The sequence below is a fragment of the Cicer arietinum genome, chromosome 4 (genome assembly GCF_000331145.2).
Source record: "Cicer arietinum cultivar CDC Frontier isolate Library 1 chromosome 4, Cicar.CDCFrontier_v2.0, whole genome shotgun sequence".
NCBI classification, from domain to species: Eukaryota; Viridiplantae; Streptophyta; class Magnoliopsida; order Fabales; family Fabaceae; genus Cicer; species Cicer arietinum.
In genome coordinates, this window is record NC_021163.2 from 30,583,696 (window position 1) to 30,608,648 (window position 24,953).

General features: G+C 33.9%; 1 protein-coding gene across 1 annotated transcript; it reads right to left on the reverse strand.

Moving 5' to 3' along the window:
• Positions 1-19,455: 19,455 nt before the first annotated feature.
• LOC101496298 (protein cornichon homolog 1-like) lies at positions 19,456-24,687 on the reverse strand. Its single transcript, XM_004514821.4, has 4 exons — positions 24,482-24,687; positions 24,139-24,320; positions 20,954-21,076; positions 19,456-19,828 (listed from the first exon to the last, which is right to left on the reverse strand). Exons 1-4 carry the CDS (start codon positions 24,557-24,559, stop codon positions 19,762-19,764), a joined length of 450 nt encoding a protein of 149 aa, XP_004514878.1. The 5' UTR covers positions 24,560-24,687; the 3' UTR covers positions 19,456-19,761.
• Positions 24,688-24,953: the final 266 nt, after the last annotated feature.

Consider the following 24,953-nt stretch of genomic DNA (forward strand, 5'->3'; position numbering starts at 1 on the left):
ACCAATCAATCGATTTACCAATCGATTGAATTCAGCCCAGGATTCTGTTTTCATTAAGAATCCCTCACCAAATCGATTAGGAAATCGATTGGCTCGAGACCAGGGGCTCAGGAACCAATCAATCGATTTACCAATCGATTGAATTCAGCCCAGGATTCTGTTTTCATTAAGAATCCCTCACCAAATCGATTAGGAAATCGATTGGCTCGAGACCAGGGGCTCAGGAACCAATCAATCGATTTACCAATCGATTGAATTCAGCCCAGGATTCTGTTTTCATTAAGAATCCCTCACCAAATCGATTAGGAAATCGATTGGCTCGAGACCAGGGGCTCAGGAACCAATCAATCGATTTACCAATCGATTGAATTCAGCCCAGGATTCTGTTTTCATTAAGAATCCCTCACCAAATCGATTAGGAAATCGATTGGCTCGAGACCAGGGGCTCAGGAACCAATCAATCGATTTACCAATCGATTGAATTCAGCCCAGGATTCTGTTTTCATTAAGAATCCCTCACCAAATCGATTAGGAAATCGATTGGCTCGAGACCAGGGGCTCAGGAACCAATCAATCGATTTACCAATCGATTGAATTCAGCCCAGGATTCTGTTTTCATTAAGAATCCCTCACCAAATCGATTAGGAAATCGATTGGCTCGAGACCAGGGGCTCAGGAACCAATCAATCGATTTACCAATCGATTGAATTCAGCCCAGGATTCTGTTTTCATTAAGAATCCCTCACCAAATCGATTAGGAAATCGATTGGCTCGAGACCAGGGGCTCAGGAACCAATCAATCGATTTACCAATCGATTGAATTCAGCCCAGGATTCTGTTTTCATTAAGAATCCCTCACCAAATCGATTAGGAAATCGATTGGCTCGAGACCAGGGGCTCAGGAACCAATCAATCGATTTACCAATCGATTGAATTCAGCCCAGGATTCTGTTTTCATTAAGAATCCCTCACCAAATCGATTAGGAAATCGATTGGCTCGAGACCAGGGGCTCAGGAACCAATCAATCGATTTACCAATCGATTGAATTCAGCCCAGGATTCTGTTTTCATTAAGAATCCCTCACCAAATCGATTAGGAAATCGATTGGCTCGAGACCAGGGGCTCAGGAACCAATCAATCGATTTACCAATCGATTGAATTCAGCCCAGGATTCTGTTTTCATTAAGAATCCCTCACCAAATCGATTAGGAAATCGATTGGCTCGAGACCAGGGGCTCAGGAACCAATCAATCGATTTACCAATCGATTGAATTCAGCCCAGGATTCTGTTTTCATTAAGAATCCCTCACCAAATCGATTAGGAAATCGATTGGCTCGAGACCAGGGGCTCAGGAACCAATCAATCGATTTACCAATCGATTGAATTCAGCCCAGGATTCTGTTTTCATTAAGAATCCCTCACCAAATCGATTAGGAAATCGATTGGCTCGAGACCAGGGGCTCAGGAACCAATCAATCGATTTACCAATCGATTGAATTCAGCCCAGGATTCTGTTTTCATTAAGAATCCCTCACCAAATCGATTAGGAAATCGATTGGCTCGAGACCAGGGGCTCAGGAACCAATCAATCGATTTACCAATCGATTGAATTCAGCCCAGGATTCTGTTTTCATTAAGAATCCCTCACCAAATCGATTAGGAAATCGATTGGCTCGAGACCAGGGGCTCAGGAACCAATCAATCGATTTACCAATCGATTGAATTCAGCCCAGGATTCTGTTTTCATTAAGAATCCCTCACCAAATCGATTAGGAAATCGATTGGCTCGAGACCAGGGGCTCAGGAACCAATCAATCGATTTACCAATCGATTGAATTCAGCCCAGGATTCTGTTTTCATTAAGAATCCCTCACCAAATCGATTAGGAAATCGATTGGCTCGAGACCAGGGGCTCAGGAACCAATCAATCGATTTACCAATCGATTGAATTCAGCCCAGGATTCTGTTTTCATTAAGAATCCCTCACCAAATCGATTAGGAAATCGATTGGCTCGAGACCAGGGGCTCAGGAACCAATCAATCGATTTACCAATCGATTGAATTCAGCCCAGGATTCTGTTTTCATTAAGAATCCCTCACCAAATCGATTAGGAAATCGATTGGCTCGAGACCAGGGGCTCAGGAACCAATCAATCGATTTACCAATCGATTGAATTCAGCCCAGGATTCTGTTTTCATTAAGAATCCCTCACCAAATCGATTAGGAAATCGATTGGCTCGAGACCAGGGGCTCAGGAACCAATCAATCGATTTACCAATCGATTGAATTCAGCCCAGGATTCTGTTTTCATTAAGAATCCCTCACCAAATCGATTAGGAAATCGATTGGCTCGAGACCAGGGGCTCAGGAACCAATCAATCGATTTACCAATCGATTGAATTCAGCCCAGGATTCTGTTTTCATTAAGAATCCCTCACCAAATCGATTAGGAAATCGATTGGCTCGAGACCAGGGGCTCAGGAACCAATCAATCGATTTACCAATCGATTGAATTCAGCCCAGGATTCTGTTTTCATTAAGAATCCCTCACCAAATCGATTAGGAAATCGATTGGCTCGAGACCAGGGGCTCAGGAACCAATCAATCGATTTACCAATCGATTGAATTCAGCCCAGGATTCTGTTTTCATTAAGAATCCCTCACCAAATCGATTAGGAAATCGATTGGCTCGAGACCAGGGGCTCAGGAACCAATCAATCGATTTACCAATCGATTGAATTCAGCCCAGGATTCTGTTTTCATTAAGAATCCCTCACCAAATCGATTAGGAAATCGATTGGCTCGAGACCAGGGGCTCAGGAACCAATCAATCGATTTACCAATCGATTGAATTCAGCCCAGGATTCTGTTTTCATTAAGAATCCCTCACCAAATCGATTAGGAAATCGATTGGCTCGAGACCAGGGGCTCAGGAACCAATCAATCGATTTACCAATCGATTGAATTCAGCCCAGGATTCTGTTTTCATTAAGAATCCCTCACCAAATCGATTAGGAAATCGATTGGCTCGAGACCAGGGGCTCAGGAACCAATCAATCGATTTACCAATCGATTGAATTCAGCCCAGGATTCTGTTTTCATTAAGAATCCCTCACCAAATCGATTAGGAAATCGATTGGCTCGAGACCAGGGGCTCAGGAACCAATCAATCGATTTACCAATCGATTGAATTCAGCCCAGGATTCTGTTTTCATTAAGAATCCCTCACCAAATCGATTAGGAAATCGATTGGCTCGAGACCAGGGGCTCAGGAACCAATCAATCGATTTACCAATCGATTGAATTCAGCCCAGGATTCTGTTTTCATTAAGAATCCCTCACCAAATCGATTAGGAAATCGATTGGCTCGAGACCAGGGGCTCAGGAACCAATCAATCGATTTACCAATCGATTGAATTCAGCCCAGGATTCTGTTTTCATTAAGAATCCCTCACCAAATCGATTAGGAAATCGATTGGCTCGAGACCAGGGGCTCAGGAACCAATCAATCGATTTACCAATCGATTGAATTCAGCCCAGGATTCTGTTTTCATTAAGAATCCCTCACCAAATCGATTAGGAAATCGATTGGCTCGAGACCAGGGGCTCAGGAACCAATCAATCGATTTACCAATCGATTGAATTCAGCCCAGGATTCTGTTTTCATTAAGAATCCCTCACCAAATCGATTAGGAAATCGATTGGCTCGAGACCAGGGGCTCAGGAACCAATCAATCGATTTACCAATCGATTGAATTCAGCCCAGGATTCTGTTTTCATTAAGAATCCCTCACCAAATCGATTAGGAAATCGATTGGCTCGAGACCAGGGGCTCAGGAACCAATCAATCGATTTACCAATCGATTGAATTCAGCCCAGGATTCTGTTTTCATTAAGAATCCCTCACCAAATCGATTAGGAAATCGATTGGCTCGAGACCAGGGGCTCAGGAACCAATCAATCGATTTACCAATCGATTGAATTCAGCCCAGGATTCTGTTTTCATTAAGAATCCCTCACCAAATCGATTAGGAAATCGATTGGCTCGAGACCAGGGGCTCAGGAACCAATCAATCGATTTACCAATCGATTGAATTCAGCCCAGGATTCTGTTTTCATTAAGAATCCCTCACCAAATCGATTAGGAAATCGATTGGCTCGAGACCAGGGGCTCAGGAACCAATCAATCGATTTACCAATCGATTGAATTCAGCCCAGGATTCTGTTTTCATTAAGAATCCCTCACCAAATCGATTAGGAAATCGATTGGCTCGAGACCAGGGGCTCAGGAACCAATCAATCGATTTACCAATCGATTGAATTCAGCCCAGGATTCTGTTTTCATTAAGAATCCCTCACCAAATCGATTAGGAAATCGATTGGCTCGAGACCAGGGGCTCAGGAACCAATCAATCGATTTACCAATCGATTGAATTCAGCCCAGGATTCTGTTTTCATTAAGAATCCCTCACCAAATCGATTAGGAAATCGATTGGCTCGAGACCAGGGGCTCAGGAACCAATCAATCGATTTACCAATCGATTGAATTCAGCCCAGGATTCTGTTTTCATTAAGAATCCCTCACCAAATCGATTAGGAAATCGATTGGCTCGAGACCAGGGGCTCAGGAACCAATCAATCGATTTACCAATCGATTGAATTCAGCCCAGGATTCTGTTTTCATTAAGAATCCCTCACCAAATCGATTAGGAAATCGATTGGCTCGAGACCAGGGGCTCAGGAACCAATCAATCGATTTACCAATCGATTGAATTCAGCCCAGGATTCTGTTTTCATTAAGAATCCCTCACCAAATCGATTAGGAAATCGATTGGCTCGAGACCAGGGGCTCAGGAACCAATCAATCGATTTACCAATCGATTGAATTCAGCCCAGGATTCTGTTTTCATTAAGAATCCCTCACCAAATCGATTAGGAAATCGATTGGCTCGAGACCAGGGGCTCAGGAACCAATCAATCGATTTACCAATCGATTGAATTCAGCCCAGGATTCTGTTTTCATTAAGAATCCCTCACCAAATCGATTAGGAAATCGATTGGCTCGAGACCAGGGGCTCAGGAACCAATCAATCGATTTACCAATCGATTGAATTCAGCCCAGGATTCTGTTTTCATTAAGAATCCCTCACCAAATCGATTAGGAAATCGATTGGCTCGAGACCAGGGGCTCAGGAACCAATCAATCGATTTACCAATCGATTGAATTCAGCCCAGGATTCTGTTTTCATTAAGAATCCCTCACCAAATCGATTAGGAAATCGATTGGCTCGAGACCAGGGGCTCAGGAACCAATCAATCGATTTACCAATCGATTGAATTCAGCCCAGGATTCTGTTTTCATTAAGAATCCCTCACCAAATCGATTAGGAAATCGATTGGCTCGAGACCAGGGGCTCAGGAACCAATCAATCGATTTACCAATCGATTGAATTCAGCCCAGGATTCTGTTTTCATTAAGAATCCCTCACCAAATCGATTAGGAAATCGATTGGCTCGAGACCAGGGGCTCAGGAACCAATCAATCGATTTACCAATCGATTGAATTCAGCCCAGGATTCTGTTTTCATTAAGAATCCCTCACCAAATCGATTAGGAAATCGATTGGCTCGAGACCAGGGGCTCAGGAACCAATCAATCGATTTACCAATCGATTGAATTCAGCCCAGGATTCTGTTTTCATTAAGAATCCCTCACCAAATCGATTAGGAAATCGATTGGCTCGAGACCAGGGGCTCAGGAACCAATCAATCGATTTACCAATCGATTGAATTCAGCCCAGGATTCTGTTTTCATTAAGAATCCCTCACCAAATCGATTAGGAAATCGATTGGCTCGAGACCAGGGGCTCAGGAACCAATCAATCGATTTACCAATCGATTGAATTCAGCCCAGGATTCTGTTTTCATTAAGAATCCCTCACCAAATCGATTAGGAAATCGATTGGCTCGAGACCAGGGGCTCAGGAACCAATCAATCGATTTACCAATCGATTGAATTCAGCCCAGGATTCTGTTTTCATTAAGAATCCCTCACCAAATCGATTAGGAAATCGATTGGCTCGAGACCAGGGGCTCAGGAACCAATCAATCGATTTACCAATCGATTGAATTCAGCCCAGGATTCTGTTTTCATTAAGAATCCCTCACCAAATCGATTAGGAAATCGATTGGCTCGAGACCAGGGGCTCAGGAACCAATCAATCGATTTACCAATCGATTGAATTCAGCCCAGGATTCTGTTTTCATTAAGAATCCCTCACCAAATCGATTAGGAAATCGATTGGCTCGAGACCAGGGGCTCAGGAACCAATCAATCGATTTACCAATCGATTGAATTCAGCCCAGGATTCTGTTTTCATTAAGAATCCCTCACCAAATCGATTAGGAAATCGATTGGCTCGAGACCAGGGGCTCAGGAACCAATCAATCGATTTACCAATCGATTGAATTCAGCCCAGGATTCTGTTTTCATTAAGAATCCCTCACCAAATCGATTAGGAAATCGATTGGCTCGAGACCAGGGGCTCAGGAACCAATCAATCGATTTACCAATCGATTGAATTCAGCCCAGGATTCTGTTTTCATTAAGAATCCCTCACCAAATCGATTAGGAAATCGATTGGCTCGAGACCAGGGGCTCAGGAACCAATCAATCGATTTACCAATCGATTGAATTCAGCCCAGGATTCTGTTTTCATTAAGAATCCCTCACCAAATCGATTAGGAAATCGATTGGCTCGAAACCAGGGGCTTAGGAACCAATCAATCGATTTACCAATCGATTGAATTCAGCCCAGGATTCTGTTTCATTAAGAATCCCTCACCAAATCGATTAGGAAATCGATTGGCTCGAAACCAGGGGCTCAGGAACCAATCAATCGATTTACCAATCGATTGAATTCAGCCCAGGATTCTGTTTTCATTAAAAATCTTCACCCCAATCGATTGCCCAATCGATTGGCTCAGTGAAAATCCTCATTTTTAGTTGTATGATTAATTGCTCATGAATCTATCCATGTTTTGTTTTACCATGTGTTAATTAGGAGATCGAGAACTGCATTTTACCTTCATTTTCATTGGCAATGTAATGTATGAACTTTTCGCACATGGAAAATCCTGTTAAGATGCATGCTTAGTTAAAAAAGGTTGTTTTGAGCATTCAAAAACTTAATTGCTATGTGTTAACTGTTATTTTCTGGTTGGTGACCCTTTACACTATTGTGGAAATCTGGGCTTTGCCCTCAGATGAGAGTCAGGACGGCCCTACTGGTTCGTACCCTACGGACAGGGATGGAGATGGGAACGCTTGACTGCTGTTACGTTAGGAGGATCTCACGGGGCGCGTGGAGATTACTCAGGGTGTATAGCTTTTTGGTAGGATGATCAGATTAGGATGATGTATAGGGACTAGGGGTCCTACTTTTTGGTTTGGAGTATTTTAGTTTTGGAAAACTGTACTTATACAAATATTATCAGTTTGATATCATCTTTGGATGGGTTCCATGTACCATTTGATGTTATCTAAAAATGTTTTGGAATTATTTGAAGAAACTTTTCCGCTGCGTAAATTATAATGACTCAATTATTTATCCAAAAGCATTTCCTGATTTATTTCTTTGTTCGTTTTTAATTACTTTTAGAAAAAAAAAATATACCCTCGCTAAGAAAAACGGGGTGTTACAAGAAACGCTAAAATACATCGACTAATGGTTTTTTAAATGTCGGAATAAATCGACTAAAAGTTTTTTAGAAGATTTACTATTTGTTTGAAATAAAAAAAAAAAAAAGAAATATTATGATGCAATCTGGCTTCTTCTTATTTTTTTTTTATTTTTTTTTTTTTTGTAGTTGGTGTTAAATCGAGTTTACACCTTCATACAAGATCTTTTCTTGCATTTTTTTTTTAACGAAATCTCATGTACAACTCTTTGGTCATTAAGACTTTTAAATGAGAATCTAATTATGGAATTTTTTTTATAAACAAGAACAATTTTATTTTGTTGTTTTTAGTAAGTGTTGAAAGTAGAGTTTACACTTTCATGCAAGATCTTGCTAGCATTTTTTTTATAATGTTAATTTGGCTAAAAAAAAAAAATTTTGCCACCAAATGTTGTTGGTATTCTTGAGAAATCTTCAACAAATGCACTTGGCTCCATCTTTTTCATACTTGACGAAAGTTGTTGATGTTGAAAATAAGGTTAATATCAAATCATTGAAATAGTATTGGGTTTTTGGAATAGTTTTATTGACAAACATGTTGCTCTTAATTAATGTCCATTGTTTGATGATTTTTTTTTTAATTATCATCATCATCATCATCCTGTTGAGATGATTATAACTTAGAATTTGAGAGGAAAAGAGAAGGAAATGAAGAAAGATAAAGAAAGAACTAATTTTGAATTGAGAAAAGAGAAGAAAATGAACAAATTATTCAAGAATTAAATAAGAAAGAAAAGATAAATTAATAACATTTCTATGAAAAAATTTCTAAGAGATTTTTTAGAAAGAAAATAGTGGTGATTTTGTAATAGAATTTTCAAATTCTCCATATCAATTCATGCAGAGAGAAAAATAGAAATAATAGTTGTATTGATTAAATGAGAAAAATTATTACAATAAGTATAATGCAATTTATATACCTAAATTAGAATAATTAATTTCTAACTAAGACAATTAATTTGTAACTAAAACCTAATAATTAACATATGACTAATTTTAATCTCTAATATTTTATGCAAACAAACTGTATATCAAAATTAATCTCTATTTTTTATTACAGATATTTTTCTTATCGTTGATCTTAAAATGTTCTTTATCTATCTAATGAAATTGATTTGCTGAAAAGAAAATATTATTTATTGATTTGTCTTAACTATATATACATACTTAATAATTTGCTTTGAAATTACATGTAGTATTTTTTAACGTCAAAACATGCAATTTGAATATATATTATTCACAAACTCATTTGTCATTTGATAATGATAATGGGTAACCATAATATAGAGTTTGTGGAAATTTATCTTGCAATTAAATTTGGAGGGTTTACTCCTAGGGTTTATTCTTAATTTAGAGAAACCAAATTTGAACTTTGAGTGAAATAACTTTTAGTTAGATTTTATTTATTTTAGGGTTGAACTCCAAATTATTTGAGTTTCATTTTCCATATAACCATGAGATTAAAAAAGTAGAGTTGAAAGAAACTTTCTAAAGTTACAACCAAAAAAACTTTTTTTTGTTGAAATAATCAAAGTTAATAATTAGCTTTTAATTTTATAAGAAAAATTAAAATCATGACTTCTTATCACTCTAATTCTCTCAAACCACTAAACAATTTTATGACTCCGTAAAGCTGAAATTTGTGACTTTAAATCATGTGTACACTTCTATTTGTGAACTAATTTTTAATGCACGACACATAATATTCGAATTGTAAAAATTGATGTTGTTGTGTGTCTATATACTAATACAATGGACTGAGAAGATTTGTTTTTGTGAAATATTATGCTTATTGCGAAATTCATTGAAATGCTATATGATTTGCATTGGTGAAGCAAGTGCAATAGAGATATCGTCGCATTGAAATAATTTAAGCTAGCATGTATTTGTTTTATGACACTGGCTAATCTTTTAAAATATTTAAGAGATACATAAAAATATTATACGTTATATTGAGAATTAATCATTGTGTTAAAATTTGTTTATTTATTTAACTCTCTGGGTCTCAGAAGAATGAGGTTTGGTAATCCAAAGTTCAACTGAGAGATAAATATAGTCTGACAAAAAATTATTGTAGTCAGGATTTGAATTTGAATATTCACAAATGATTTGACGTTAATTGAAATTAATTAATCATTTGAGTTCAATTACTTAATTAATATAATTATAATGAAATTTGTCTCTATGAAAATAAATATTCATGTGGAAATATTTTCTCCATTGTGGGGTATTGTCACTTGGAAATATTCAAGTAGAGTTCTGTATACTAAATCCACACATGAAGGAAACTCTCCAAGTAGACCTATATTGTGGAGATGTCGTTTATAATTCACCTAAGCAAATCTAAAAGTATATAGTGGAGTTCCATAATACATGAGATATTGACTAAGAGACGTCTTAATCAATATTATTTGATGGAAGAAACACATGTATTCCATTATATGGGGTTACATCCCTAAACAATATGATGAAGATCATAGGATAAAATCACTAAGCAGAGAGCCAATGGATACATATATCGAGGGGATTAATTTATGTCCATACAAAAATTGAGTGATATTAACCCAACATAGATTGTGAAAATTGGCAAGTCTATGTTATGCCCATGATTTGAAATTATTTTTATTTAAATCATAAAATAATTACTTGTGATTTTGTGATATTATGAAATTATTGTTTAATCATTTGGATTGGTTTGATTTGCAATGATTGATTGTGATATCATAATTTGAAATGTCCTAGATTTATACTCTAAGAGAGTGTTTGAATGAAGGAACCTAATTTTTGTAGGGGAATTAAAATGATTTACTTTGAAATTTGTTGTTTGGATAACAAATACGAATTTCAAATACACTAATTTTGATTTGCTTTGAAATTTGTTGATTTCAATAGACTAATTTTGAAGAATTTATAATTTCACCTAAAATATGAGAATTCTCAAATTCCTTATATCTCAGTTTCATACACCTATCACTCTCAAATCTCAATCTCACAATCTTCTCTCTAGGAGTTGTCGATTGGAGAGACAAGAGGGAGGGGGTGAAACGGAAAAACAAGGATAGTTAATTCTATGCATAATTTGGAATTTAAAGTTGTTGTATTCATAAGGTTGAATTTAAAGCTTAAATTTTCAAAACAATGTTTAGTTATATGTTGAATTTGGAACTTAAAGTTGTTGTGTTGAGGGAGGAGTGAAACGGGAGAAAAAAGGATAGTTAGTTTTGTGCAGTATTTGATTCATTCAATTTTCATTGGGCACAATTTCTTGAGTATTTAAATTGATTAGTTTAAAAATAAAACAAATTATGTGAGAAGAAATTTAAATTAATTACTATAAAAAATAAACGAAATTATGAGAGAAAAAATTTAATAAATAAATTGAATTCTATTACTTCATCCAAACAACAGATTTTGAAAATTAAGGAATTCAATTGCTTTAACCAAACAATGAGTTTTGAAAATGAAAGGAATTTAAATGAATCATTTGAATTCAATGAAATTTGAAATTTTATGGAATTTTAAATTTCTTCATCCAAACATTCTCTAAAGATTTGAATTGACTTTAATTGAAAATATTAATTAGCTTCCACTTTTAATGATGTTATTAACTAGTCCAATTGAATTTATAGTAATTACGAATATGATCTAAATTTTTGTAATTAAGATAATGTTTTAAACTCTAATTATGTATAATTGTATAATCACGATAGCGGAAAGGAAGAGTAATACCGTAAAAAGTAGTTTTGACACATATAACATAAAAAATTTATATTACATATAAAACTCAATGAAAATTTAGAGTTTTATGATTTTAATCAATTATTCTATGTTTATTCCTTTTAAAATACAAACAATGACAATTATCTATTTCATACCATCTAACCAACGGTCTAACTATGATTTGTGTGGGAAAAAACCTTTACCTTGATCGTTTTTCTTCTTAGCATAAAACTCTAAGCTCCGCAAATTTGTTTGCAAAGGAGACGAGTTCCAAGATTTCAGGGTGAACTCCAAACTTAGAGATGGAAGAACACCAAGATGAAAAGAAAGAAAAGTGATAAAGATGGTCTCATTTTTTTGTCACATGAAAAAGAGGATGAGATGATGCTAGAGAGTATTCTTGTGGAATTAGAAATATTTGATGAACAAGATGATGATATTGGGTAGACCTCTCAAAACGGACTACCCGGCCCATTTAGGGCCAGTTCTAACGAGTTGTGGGCTTCTTTGGCCCGAGCCAAAAAGCACTATTTTAATATGGGCTGATAAAATACTATTTGAGCTCGGTCCTAGACGAGTTGCAGGTTGGGCGGATAACCCACATATTTTTTATAATTTTTTTATTCATTATATTTTTAATTTCTTTGCAACTCTTTTAATTTGAAAATTTTCTTCATGTCCATTTAAAAAATATTATAGTATACTCTTTACACATTAAGTATGAATCAATTTGAATTAGTGTAAATTGTAAATGGATATTCGACTCAAGAAAGCAAGTGCAACTGAAATATGATATTCTAGATCATTAAAAATACAAAATAAAATAACACACTAACTAAATTCGAATTTTCCAATTAACACAAGCTCGAATTAAAATAAGTTCAAATTGTTAAAAACAACTTAGAGACATTATCTAGCATAACATAAATGAATTTAGATTTATCTAACATAACTCAAATCAAATTTAAATAGTGTTAAATAGTTCTAATGTGACATTGAAATAAATCTTTTTAGACTCCTTGAAGAATGTTCACATTTTCTAAAGTGTTGGATGAGTGTCCACTTAACTATTTTTTATTTGTATCATTGTCATATTCTACAAAATAAAGAAATTGATTGTTATAAATATATAACCAACTAAAGATAATATTATATCACAAAAAATAATATATAAAACCAACTAAGATAATATAAAACTTTGAAAAACTTACCTTCAAAACCATATAACCAACTGCGTGTGCACAAGAGAGCTTGAACTGATTCATCTTTCAATGAACTTCTATACTTGTTCAAAACTGAAGAGCCTATACTAAAAGCAGATTTAGATGCCACCATGGTTATTGGAATACTCAATACATCGCAAGCCATCCTTGCAAGATTATGACATATTTGACTTTTTTCTTTCCAATAAGCCAATATATCAAAATCAGCCGATGGAGTCATCCTTTGCGCATCTAAATAAGAAATTAAGTTCATATTTTCCAATATTAGAATTTGTTTGGCTTTCATGTTCTTCAAATTCCTACAAGTTATTAAATCAAGTTACAAATTATTCAAACCAACATTGACAATATTCAATTTTATAAAAATTATTAATCAAAAGAAAGAAAGAACAAATGACCTTACCTCGTGTATATATAATGATGTATCTATCTTTTCTCTTCCAAAAGTAGGTTGCACTTGTGAGCCACTTTGATTAGAAGGAATCCCATGTTTGACATACTCGGTGTAGAGATTATGCAAGTTCTTCTCAATCCTTTTAACATTCGTCTTACTAGTGCGTGGATCAAGTTTATGATATACAAATTTCAAAAAATAGAGCTTTTTGGTTGGATCAAGAATAGCCCCAAATGCCAAGATCACACTATACCCACTCCAAAAACTTGTCAAACTTATCTCTCATTTTTATAGCCATTTCTTCAATCACTTTATCTTCACTTTTCAAATAAACATTTAAAAGAAACTCTATCTTCCATATTTCTACAAAGTACAAATTTGATGTAGGATAAGAAGATTCAAATATCAAGTTTGTAATATTATAAAATAGCTTCAAAAGCTCACACATTATTCAGCTCGTCTCCAATCATCACTTGCAGGACAACACTTAAAATTTGTATTACACAAACCTATAAAGGGCACGACAATAGTTAATCATACTCTTAAGCATTATAAAAGTGGAGTTTCATCTAGTAACACAATCCGATCTTAACCCTATTATTGTATCAATCTCACAAACATTCTTAACACATTCAAAAAATTGTAGTGCTCTACTTTCTATTACTCTTACATAAGTCACATCTAATTTTATGCAATATATCACTAATTGTCTTCAATCCGTCTTGCACAATGAGGTTCAAGATATGAGCACAACATCTTATATGAAAGAATTCTCCATTAAGCAACAAGCTATTTGACAATCCTAAGTGTTCTTTTAAAAAGTTTTGCATACTATCATTTGAAGAAAACTCTCCCATGAATTTGAGTCAAATATGATTTTAGCTTATGTTTTTCATCCTCGTAAATTTTCAAAATATCTTTGAAAGAAGTATTTCTTGAAACAAAAGAACAATCATTATTCAAAAATTTATGTTATTTACTAAAGACCCTCCACTCAACCCAATTAAATGGTGTATCATGTGTGATCATCATTTCAACTAAGATTTCACGATTAACCTTAGGGTCAAAATTTTTCCTTTTAAATGAGAAGTTCCATTAGCTGAAACATAACTCAATAATTTTCTACACCTCTTACATTTATATCTTTCTTTTCCATCTACAACACCAACTTTTACAAGATATTTCCAAACTACAGATGTTAATGTCTTACTTTTTTTGGTTTGTAGTTCATAAGACACTTCTTAATTAGTGTCATCAATATCAATTACATTAGGTTGAGTTTGAGTTGACAATGGTACTGTTGGAGGTTCATTAGCTTTATTAGCCTCTTTATCAAGTATTTCAGCACTACTACTACTTTTTTCCATATTGCAAGTAGACACATACTATAATCCCTAAAAATCAAAATCCCAAGTCCGAACAAACAAACAACATGAAGATAGTAAATCAAAATAAACAAAAAAACATGAACTACTTCAAAGATCCATGGTAACAAATTTCATCAAGAACAAATGCACATTAAAAAGAGCACAAGTAAAAATTTACCATAGATTGAGCAACAACACAAAAGGACGCAAGTAATAATTAAATCTACCATAGCAAGAACACAATTGAAGGGAGAAAATTTTACATAGCAACAACACAGTCAGATGGAGAAAGTTGAAATAGAGTATAACAAAATGAACCTAAATAGTAGTAACGATGAGATCGACGCACAAGGAGACGACACAATGAGGTCGACGCAAGGACGACAACACACGTAAGGATGGCAGGATGAGATTGACGATAACATAAACTGAACACAGATTGACATTGAGATGAAAAAGTGAACATGAAGGAGGGATGATGTTATATTTGTGCTAGGAATTCTATATTAATCAGAATAATGTCTTGTGTTGAAGTGGAATCTTTGAAAGACTTCAAAGTTCAAGGGAAGGATCGTAATTATCTAACACGAATTGAACAGTCAACTCCAAAACCTCTTTAATGTTAGAAAATTGAGTTAATGGTGGGATGGTTGTCGTCACTGTCGTGGAGTGAATGGAAACAATTGTTCACATGTCCCTTCAAAAATAAGGTTTGCGAATTCTTAAAATATTTGGACCCGCCCCAAATTTTTGTTTGATTAGGCCTTTTTATTAGGCTAATTTTATTTTTTATAAATTTTTTATATTGGTTATGCGGGTTATGGGCTAACCAGAATGGGTAACAAGTTTATTTGGACTGGGCTCAAAAGCCTTGAAAAAATTCAGGCTGAAATTATTAAGCCCAAACCCTAGATTTTAGCGTGTTGGATTGACTACCCATTTGAATTAGCCCATTTTGACAGCTTTAATATTGGGGATGTGCAAGTGATGATGGTTAGGGTTTCTATACTATTTTCGGTTTTGTTTCTCTGTGTATTGTTACTAAGTGGTGGAAAGTTGTGGACTTAGGGAAAATTCAAAGGAGAGATAGGTGGGTAGGAGAATATAGGCGTGCAAGAGGAATAGAAATGAGGGAAATATAAAAAATAAATTTGTCAACCCTAGATCATAAAAAATGATTTAAAGTCAAGGGAATTAAATTACTAGAGAGGTGTGTAGAGAAAGCTAAATATGTATCTAGTCATGCCATGATACTCCTATTTATGGATTGGGTCATATCGAAACTACAAACTCAACCTAATCACTTCTCTGCATTAAAGATAAAACAATAGTCCATCTAAATTTTCTGTTATAAGCTTCTCGATTGATTAAATAATTATACTAACAACTTTACCAACTATAATAAATGGTGCAAGACAAATAATTATCATTCATAAAATAATTTAAAAACAAATATTCATAGACCCTAATTATTTAAATAAGAGTTTTAGAGGGTGTTACAGATAACATGTGTTTTAAATAACAACAAGTAGCTTGTAAATTTGATGAAACGTTATCCATTATTTATGATAATTCGTCCCTATGGTATAGGATAGTGTATACTACAGCGTTGAAGGTTGAGTGTATACTCTTAATGAATCTATATAGCTCATGAATGAGTGGTGTGTTTGACTATGATGTATACTTGATAGATTCATGTGTGTGAGTGTTGAGGCAGGGTCTCTTCTATGAAAGCTTGGACAAACTTTCTAGAGTCATTCATGAAATTCAAGTAAAGATGCAAAGGAAAAAGCAGCACACCACGTTGAACAACTTGGGACAACATATCAATCTAAGTAATGAGATTAGAGCTGTCAATTTGACAAACCCCTTAGTTATTGGCCTCATCCCACATGTTGGAGGGGCCAAAAAAATTTATAATTTAAAAGACCCCCAAAAAGAAAGCCCCAACCTCCTAAAACTTTTATGGGCTTAGTGGGCCTATAGGCCCATATTTTCAAAAAAAAATCGATTTTTTTTTTAAATTTTTTTTGAGAAATAATTTTTTTCGATTTTTTCATCGATAAAAAAATGTCGATTTTTTTTTATCCGAGAAAAAAAATCGATTTTTTTCGAGAATTTTTTATTTATTTTTCTTACAAAATATTTTGAGAAAAAAATATTTTTTTTATTTTTTTTGAAATAAATAAATTTCAAAAATTTTTCAAGAAAAAATCTCAAAATTATCAAAATATTTGGGATCTATAAGCCCCCTGAGCCCCATGAAATAATGGGCCGAGATTTAAAAAAAATTATTTTGATAGGGGCCTAATATTAAGGGTTTAATAAAAAAAAATTATGGGAGCCTAGCATAGTGCTTTTTTGACAGCTCTAAATAATATCACAGATTCACAAACAAAATGAGGTTCATAGAGGTTATAATCTACTTCATTTGCTCTATGTTTTTGATGTAGCTAAATATCACTAGAAGGGGGGGTTGAATAGGGATTTTGCTGTTTAAAAATAATTTTCAAGAGATTTTAAAACTATCCTCTCGCTAATGATGGTAAGTCCTAGGATGGATTTTTTCAACCCTTTAGTTTTAACTTGAGTGAAATAGTAAGAGAAGAATATGAGAGAGACACACACAATTTTATACTAGTTCACCCAAAGATAGCTACGTCCAGTCCTCACACCCTTGTGAGATTTCACTAACGTTCAAACTGATCAATCTCACGCTGAGGATGATTACAAACTGTGTATTCTTTAGCTTCACCAAGCTTACAATCAATATTCAAATATTTTCAAGTGTAACTCACAAGAAAATTACAAAGTGGTATGAGAGTGATTGATACTTAATACTTTCTCAAAGGATTTACAAAGATATAGTGTAGGATCAAAGAAAGTATGAAGTGAGGATGGGTATTGCTCTTGATAGCTTTAAGATGCTTGATCTTTTTGTGCAATTGTGTTGTGTGTGTTATGATGGAGAGCTTGTTGCATTTTATAGGGGTCCAAGCTCTTTGATGACCGTTGGAACTCATTTCTAAAGATCCAAGGTTTTTCATCATAATTACAGAACTCCATTCAGCTTTTCTAGCCCAGGCAGCATCCATCCTCGCGCATGCACAACTTTCTTGTAACTTGATCTTGACATGTCCTTGTCTATTCTCTTTTATCAGAAGTGTAAAGCTGTTTCTTTGACCATGTGAGCTGCAACCTTTTCGAAAACTTTAAGGACTAGGTTGATTTCAGCTTTTGAGGTGATGTTGACAAGAGAGAGAAAGCCACCCTATTACATAGGTCTGTCAACCTCTAGTCCGAGGATCAGATCTGACAGCAACATATGATTGTCTATTTTTGGCTTGTTTCTTGTTGTCTTTCTTTAACTTGACTTCTTTATGTATTCATTCGTGCAAGCACAATAAATGATCTGATTTTAGTCTTTGCACATGCTTGATGGGTTGCTTTCAACTTTGTTGAACCAACCTCAGCCTAGTATGCCATCCTCTGGATTCTAGATCTGGCTATATTCATTCTTTTCCTTTGACCTTCTGACTTTTGATTTCAAATACTTTATTTATTCATTGTTTGACATTGTTGTGCATTTCTTTAATGAATAAAGGCATTTGTTCTGGTGAGGGCACAAATTGTGCAAATTTGAAGATTTTTCAATTCGCAGGCCATCCTCACGGTTTTCCATCTTCAGCAATTTCCATCCTCAGATTTGAATTATATTTTCTTTCTTTTTGCTTTCATGATTAATAACCTATTTTTTTATTTGAATACACTCAAGAGCACATGTTAGTCATTAACCACAATCTTAATCTCTTAAGTAATTTTGTTATCATTAAAATCATTTGAGAGATTTTGTCTCAACAGTTTTTTCACGATCTTGAGAACGAAACACAAATACAACTTTAAAATAAATTGAAGGAGATTCTTATAGTTTTATTATAATTGATTATTTATTTTAAAATTAATTAGTTTATTAATAATATTTATTATTTAATAATGTTTTTATTACACTTAATCATGTATCTAGTGTGTTTGATTCTATGTTTACTTTTAAAAAATGCATAATATTAATAAAAGTATGGAAAAGAGAAAAATAAAAGCAAAATTGTGTATTAATATAATGAGAAAATTCTAAAGTGAATATAAGGGATGTTCTATATAAAAAGCCAATAGAGATTTAACAAAAAGTGTGTTTATTGAGTGTGGTAGAAAATACCCAATTTCTTCTCTTGCCCGATTGGTATGGTTGCAAAATATAAATCAAATTATGACAAAGAATGACGTGTTCCAATCTTGTTTATTTGACCATCCAAAAAGTTGTTCATGTGCTCTTGTCAATTGATGTGTGGTGTTATTAAGAAGAGGGTGTTGTATCCTAAAGAGTAGCTTTGAGACCAACTCCACTTGTATTCCGGACATAATTCGTTTTGAGGCCAACTGCATTGCGCTAACATATATATAATGGCTCATGGATAAATAAGGATAGAGTTAAATATAGAGCAAAATACAATTCTCAAAATTTAACTACGGATAAACCACTTAAGTGCTTAAAAACTCAAATTAGTCTTTGAATTATCACAATGTTAGTCAATTTAGTATCTGACGTTACAATAATCATTAACTATTTTGATAGTAAATTATATCTTTTAAAAAAAATTTATAATAATAAATTCTATCTTTCAAATACTATATTGATAATTCGAGAAATAGTTTGAATTTTTAACTAATTCAAGAACCAAAATAACAACCTCCTATACATTCATGGACTAATCGGTGTTTTACCCATTTAACTATTGTAAAGGCTATTGCAGTGCAGTTACAGTAACTGTAGAAGATCCAAATCCCCTTTTTGGAGATACACAGGATGTTAAAACGATGAATAAATGCATCATTATCTTGCTAATTGGTAAAGAAATGAAGAACAATTTCCCTCCCTAAAAGGTATTAGAATTGCAAACTATCTTACTTTTTCTTTTGATAAAAGCAAACCCATAAAGAATATAAGTTTCACCGACACAAAATCAATTTTTTACTTCATTCAGCAAAAACCAAAAAATCCATTTTCTACTTCAATTTTTCTTAGTAAAATTTAACAAAATGTAAAACAAACATGCCCTTAACTTATATATCCAACCATGGGTATGCAATCTCATTCAAATAAGTGCCTAACATTTCTCTTTATGTGAGAAGCTGAGTTCTAAGAACTAAACCTAATGGTACAGATCAAATCACAATTTCCCAAAAAATAGGGGCATGTCAACAACACACCAAAAGGGAAGAGAGGATTCACAGATTTGTTGTCACATTGAACACGCGGATTACCAAAGATATCCCAAGTTGTCATCCTCTTCGAGACCTAAATAGTAGACGCCAATTAATGTAAGCCTGCAAATGAAAAATTGACCTTCAGGTTCTTTGAAAGAATTATAAATAGCTAGTCATGAAGGATGAATCATACAAGAATAACCTTATAAAATAATTCGGATAACAAGAAGGAAAACATCCATTCCAATTTCTTATGCAAATGACAGAATTCAAAAACAGCTTTTCCCCAATCCCTCATCATTACTATACTATACTAGATGATTTAAAAACACAATTTAAGGCGTATAGATCACAAGATATGTGATCTTTTTCATCCATAATCAAATAGGCATATCTTGGGGAGTTTTAGAGAGAAACTGCAGCAACAAGATCAGGATACCACATCAAATGATAATTACAAATATTTGTATACTAATACTAGACAAAAACAAGTAATTATCTAAATACAAAATAGTACTAAGTGATTGTTGTAATGTATTAGAATATAAAAAAATCTAAATACTCCATGTGGCAAAAGGTATTTGGTGACTACTTTGACTCAATTATTTTAGAAGATTAAATGGGATATTTCACCTATGAAGAAGCTCTGATAATAAGTCAACAATAATAGCTAATAATCCTATTCAACATGATCGAACAAAACCCAATGAGAAGGACAGACATTTTATTAAGGAAGAACCTCATTCTGGTTTGGTTTGTACTTTGTATCATGCCAATGGCAACTAGCAGATATCCTTACAAAGGATTGAGCAGTCCAATTTTTGAAAGAATAGTATCCAAGCTGGGAATAGAGAATACCTATTCACCAACTTGAGGTTGGATATAGAACCACATTAATGTTCCACTTTCCGAGTAGTTTTGGAATTAATATTAGTGTTGAGTGTTGTAGCATTTAAACTTAGGTATGTACGTAGTTAGCCATGAATTTAGAGAATATTGTACATGCACATATGAAGTACCAATGCTATTAATCTCCTTCTAGATGTAAATTGTATTTATTGCTAAGAGTGTATAAATAAAATATAAACTGAGTCCAATAGAAATCATTCAAGCACATTCAGAAAAAATTTATCTTCCTCTACTTCACAACCCTCAATTAAAAAATAAAATGGATACAGTGGTGAGCATTTAGACTGCACAAGCCAAAGCATTGCAGGTAAGCATATGTTTTTGAGGATGACAAACCTGAAGATGGTCACAATAAGGACTATTAAGTACAAAGCAAGTTTGGCTATCCGGAATTTCTTCTCGACACTGAGTACTCTAAACACTTCAGTAACATCAATAAGGTGCTCTCTTTTCACATACCTGAACCATTCAAATGAGATATTCATGACAAAGAACATACAACAAAACAAGTTCAAAAGATAAATCCAAAGTACAAAACATAAGATAATTAAACAACTCAATTTCTCATTATTGTAATTTTCTTTTTAATATTTCTATCACCAAATTAATTCATCAGCATTGATTTAGATGTGTTGTTGGAAAATACTTTAAATTGAAAGTAACTTTGTCACAGTGCATCCTCTAAACATTCATTATATTTTACACAACCAGTAAACAATGTTAACAACCTAATCGCACCATAAGTACATTTCATTCACACAACTAGTAAATAATAGAGTTAACAAATCAATAGCTCAAGAATGTAAACTAGTAAAATAAATGCCAAAAAAGTAACACTATACATTCATATAGCCAAACAAAGTTTAAAGAATTATATATAATTTGTCATCATGAAATATCTGACAGCTTATATGAACAATAGAAGGAAAATATATCCTAGTGCAGACAAGGATCATTCAGTGAGCAAAGGACAACCACGATCAAGGACTTGAATTGTAGTTTAATCATCCAGCCAACTCGTACGGGGAGGTAGGTCGGCCGTGCTGAAAAAATGGATATAGGTTTCTAATATATTATAGACCGGTCCACATTATAGGATTGATTCAATCCCTCTGCCCATGCTATTTCAGTTTTTTATTTCAAAACCGATTCTGACGTGCTTTTACTGCACTATCATCAAGGTCACTCTTGCTTTCCTTACAGAACTTGTACCATGATTTAATAATTAGTAATAAAAACTTGTGGCAAATTTTCATTTCAGCAATATTGTTGCAAAATAGATAAAAACTCATTGAGTGCACAGCTTTCATTTTAATAAAAAAAATCCTTCTATGTCAAAATTTGACCAATGAAATCCCACAAGTTGTATTTGTAGGATACTCACTCCCCTACCCCACAAGGATACAGATTTGAATGACGCCCTGTTCACAGAGCTTTTGTTGAAGCTAATGTGCAATTTCAAGAAAAACATCTTGTTTTGACGATACATATGTTCTGGAGTTGATGAATATTAGGAAAGATATGTCTTGTGATAGGGACTCTTACTGCATCATACCATCTAAAATCCAAACAGAAATTGCAGATCACATGGCCTCAGAATCTAATCTTCTAATGTTGTTAGAATATATGAAATATTTCAAAATATCTTTGATATTATGTCAGACATCAGAGAATCTTAGTTTATTTTCTAGAATCAATTTATAATCTTGAGTATATTAGTTAGAAATTAGTTTCCATATTATTTAGATATTATTATTATTTGTTTCTTTCGTCCCTATCTTCTCTATTTATTAAGGATTAGGAGTCTTTTTATCCTATAAACAGTGTTAGTGTTTACTCTTCTTATATCAAGCTATTATCAAGTCACTGTTAGTATCAATAATCATAAATTTTTAATTGGGTCTAACTCAATCCCTATTCCCTACAAAACCAGCTTGTAAGGTGACATATGCTTCTCACTTAAAAGACACTTTTCATATCATATCGTATCCAATGTGTGACTCTTAGCACATCCCCTTCACACCCAGAACTAAATAGAGCATGACCCCAGTGGCCTGATAATGGGTGACTCAATGGATCTTACGTAGGCTAGGATACCATTTTAAAATGTGGTTTGTGCATAATTTAACCCTACAAAACTGGCTTGTAAGGTGAGAGATGTCTCTCAATTATAAACAGTTAAACACTTTTTCAGACCATTGCTCATCCTACAAATAATATTCAAGCTCTTATTATTTCTCTCCTCCTTTTATCTTAAACTCATAACTTCAACCGTCTAAGGTTTATAAATTTGTGTCTTCTCCTCCATTTCCCAACCTGAGATTGAACCTTGAGTCTAATCTACCTCAAGAAACTGGTCCATGGGAGAGACAAGTGCAGTGATATTAATTCACAGGCATAGATTTGCACTCTGATAATGACAATGAAAACTATATTCTGTAGAGACGGCAGAACCTTAGACTTATTCAGGTTTGGATATCGCTATTGCCTCTTAAAAAGAACCAACAGCATGATCACAATATCCCATTTCTGATTATCTTAACAAATGCCAATCTATTACCAGAATTCAAGGCATTTGCCACTGAAGTATACGGTGGAAGTTCCTGACTAATGTGGATAAGGTGTAACAAATCACCATTTTGACAATGAGAATATTTTCCGCAATGAAAACTTGGATGAAGAAATCTTTGTTAGAATCCCATCTGGTTTGAGAAAAAGGAAGGGAAGAAAACCTATTACCTAAACTGAACAAATCTCTATATGGCTTGTAGAATCCCTTCTATTCTAACATTCTATGTTAATGATATTATCACAACAAGCAGTGACATGTTTGAAATAGCAAGACTAAGAGTGTGTTTGGATTGGCGGAATGAGATAGAATGGAGAGGTATAGAATTGAATGGCAAGGTGTTCCATTGTATGGATATTAAAAAATAGACGGAAACAATGGAATGGAAACTCTGTTCCCTTCAGTTGCACTCCACTTTACTCTATTATGCTTTGCTCACTTTACTCTATTATACTAACGACTTGTTTACTTTGTGAAAACATTTTCCATTTTCATTTCCTGAAACTTGTATAAATTTTACCTGCTAACAAATAAGATGTGGGACTCATGAAGTGAACAACTATCTATATTTCCGAAAAACAATGAAAATGCCAAATAATTATTTTCATTATTTTTAAAAATGCACAATCTCTATATAGCATTTCATCTTCTCTCCACTACAACGGTCCACTTCATGAGTATCACATCTTCTTATTAGCAAATTAAAATCAACACAAGGTTTAGAAAATAAAAAGTAGAAAATGTTTTCACAAAGTAATGAGACTCACATTTCATGAAATCAATTCCTCAAAGACTACAAATCAAGACATTGGGACATTTACAAGGCTAGGCAAGACAACATCCACATCACATCTAATCTAAATAAAGCACTAAAAACAAGGTCATGAGAACAACATATAGTTCACTATTATCATTTTTCCCCCAAAACAATAACAACAACAAATTTACTTACAGCATGGCATGATAGCCAGCAAGAGGAGCATTAAGCAAAAACATGACCCAGTGACCAGTGAAGAGGCATAGGGCACATAACACACCCTGACCAATGAACTCAGGAAGAATGAAGTAGTTAATCCGAGATGAAGCATCAAATGGATTGATATAATCAGCTTCCAAGTCAGATAAAATCAAAACCTAAAACACCAAAATTAAACTATAAATTAAAAAATAAATAGAATAGATTTTTTAAATGAAATAATCAGTGACATTGACATGAAAATTCAAACTTTGACTGAAAAAAGAACAGAATAAGGGAAGAATTAAAAAGGGTTAGAAATAGAAATGAAATGAAAGACCTGATAGAAAGTTGAAGCGAGAAGAGCAATGTTGGTGGGAAAACAAACCACAAGCCAGAAGAAGAGATTCCAACCCATTAAAGTGAGTGAGCGAACGAAAAGATTCAAAATAGGTAAAGAGTGATGATGCAGAGTAAAGGCGGGTCTAGTTCAATTCCTTGCCATGATTGCACCTGCATGGATATTTTACCATTTTTGTTCTATTTCATGAAAAAGTTAAACAAACAATAAAGGATTTTTTATTAATATATTCTCTTTTTCAAAAAAGTTAAATAAAAATACTCAAAGTAAAAAAAATATATATATATTAATAGAAGGTCGCATCTCGAAAATGCGACTAACTATTTATGTTTATTTACTTTTTTATTTTAATTTTTAAAGTTTATTATTTTAATTAATAAAATATAATTAAAATATTTAAAACAATATTATATTAATAAAATTATATTAATTTATAACTTTTTTCAAATTA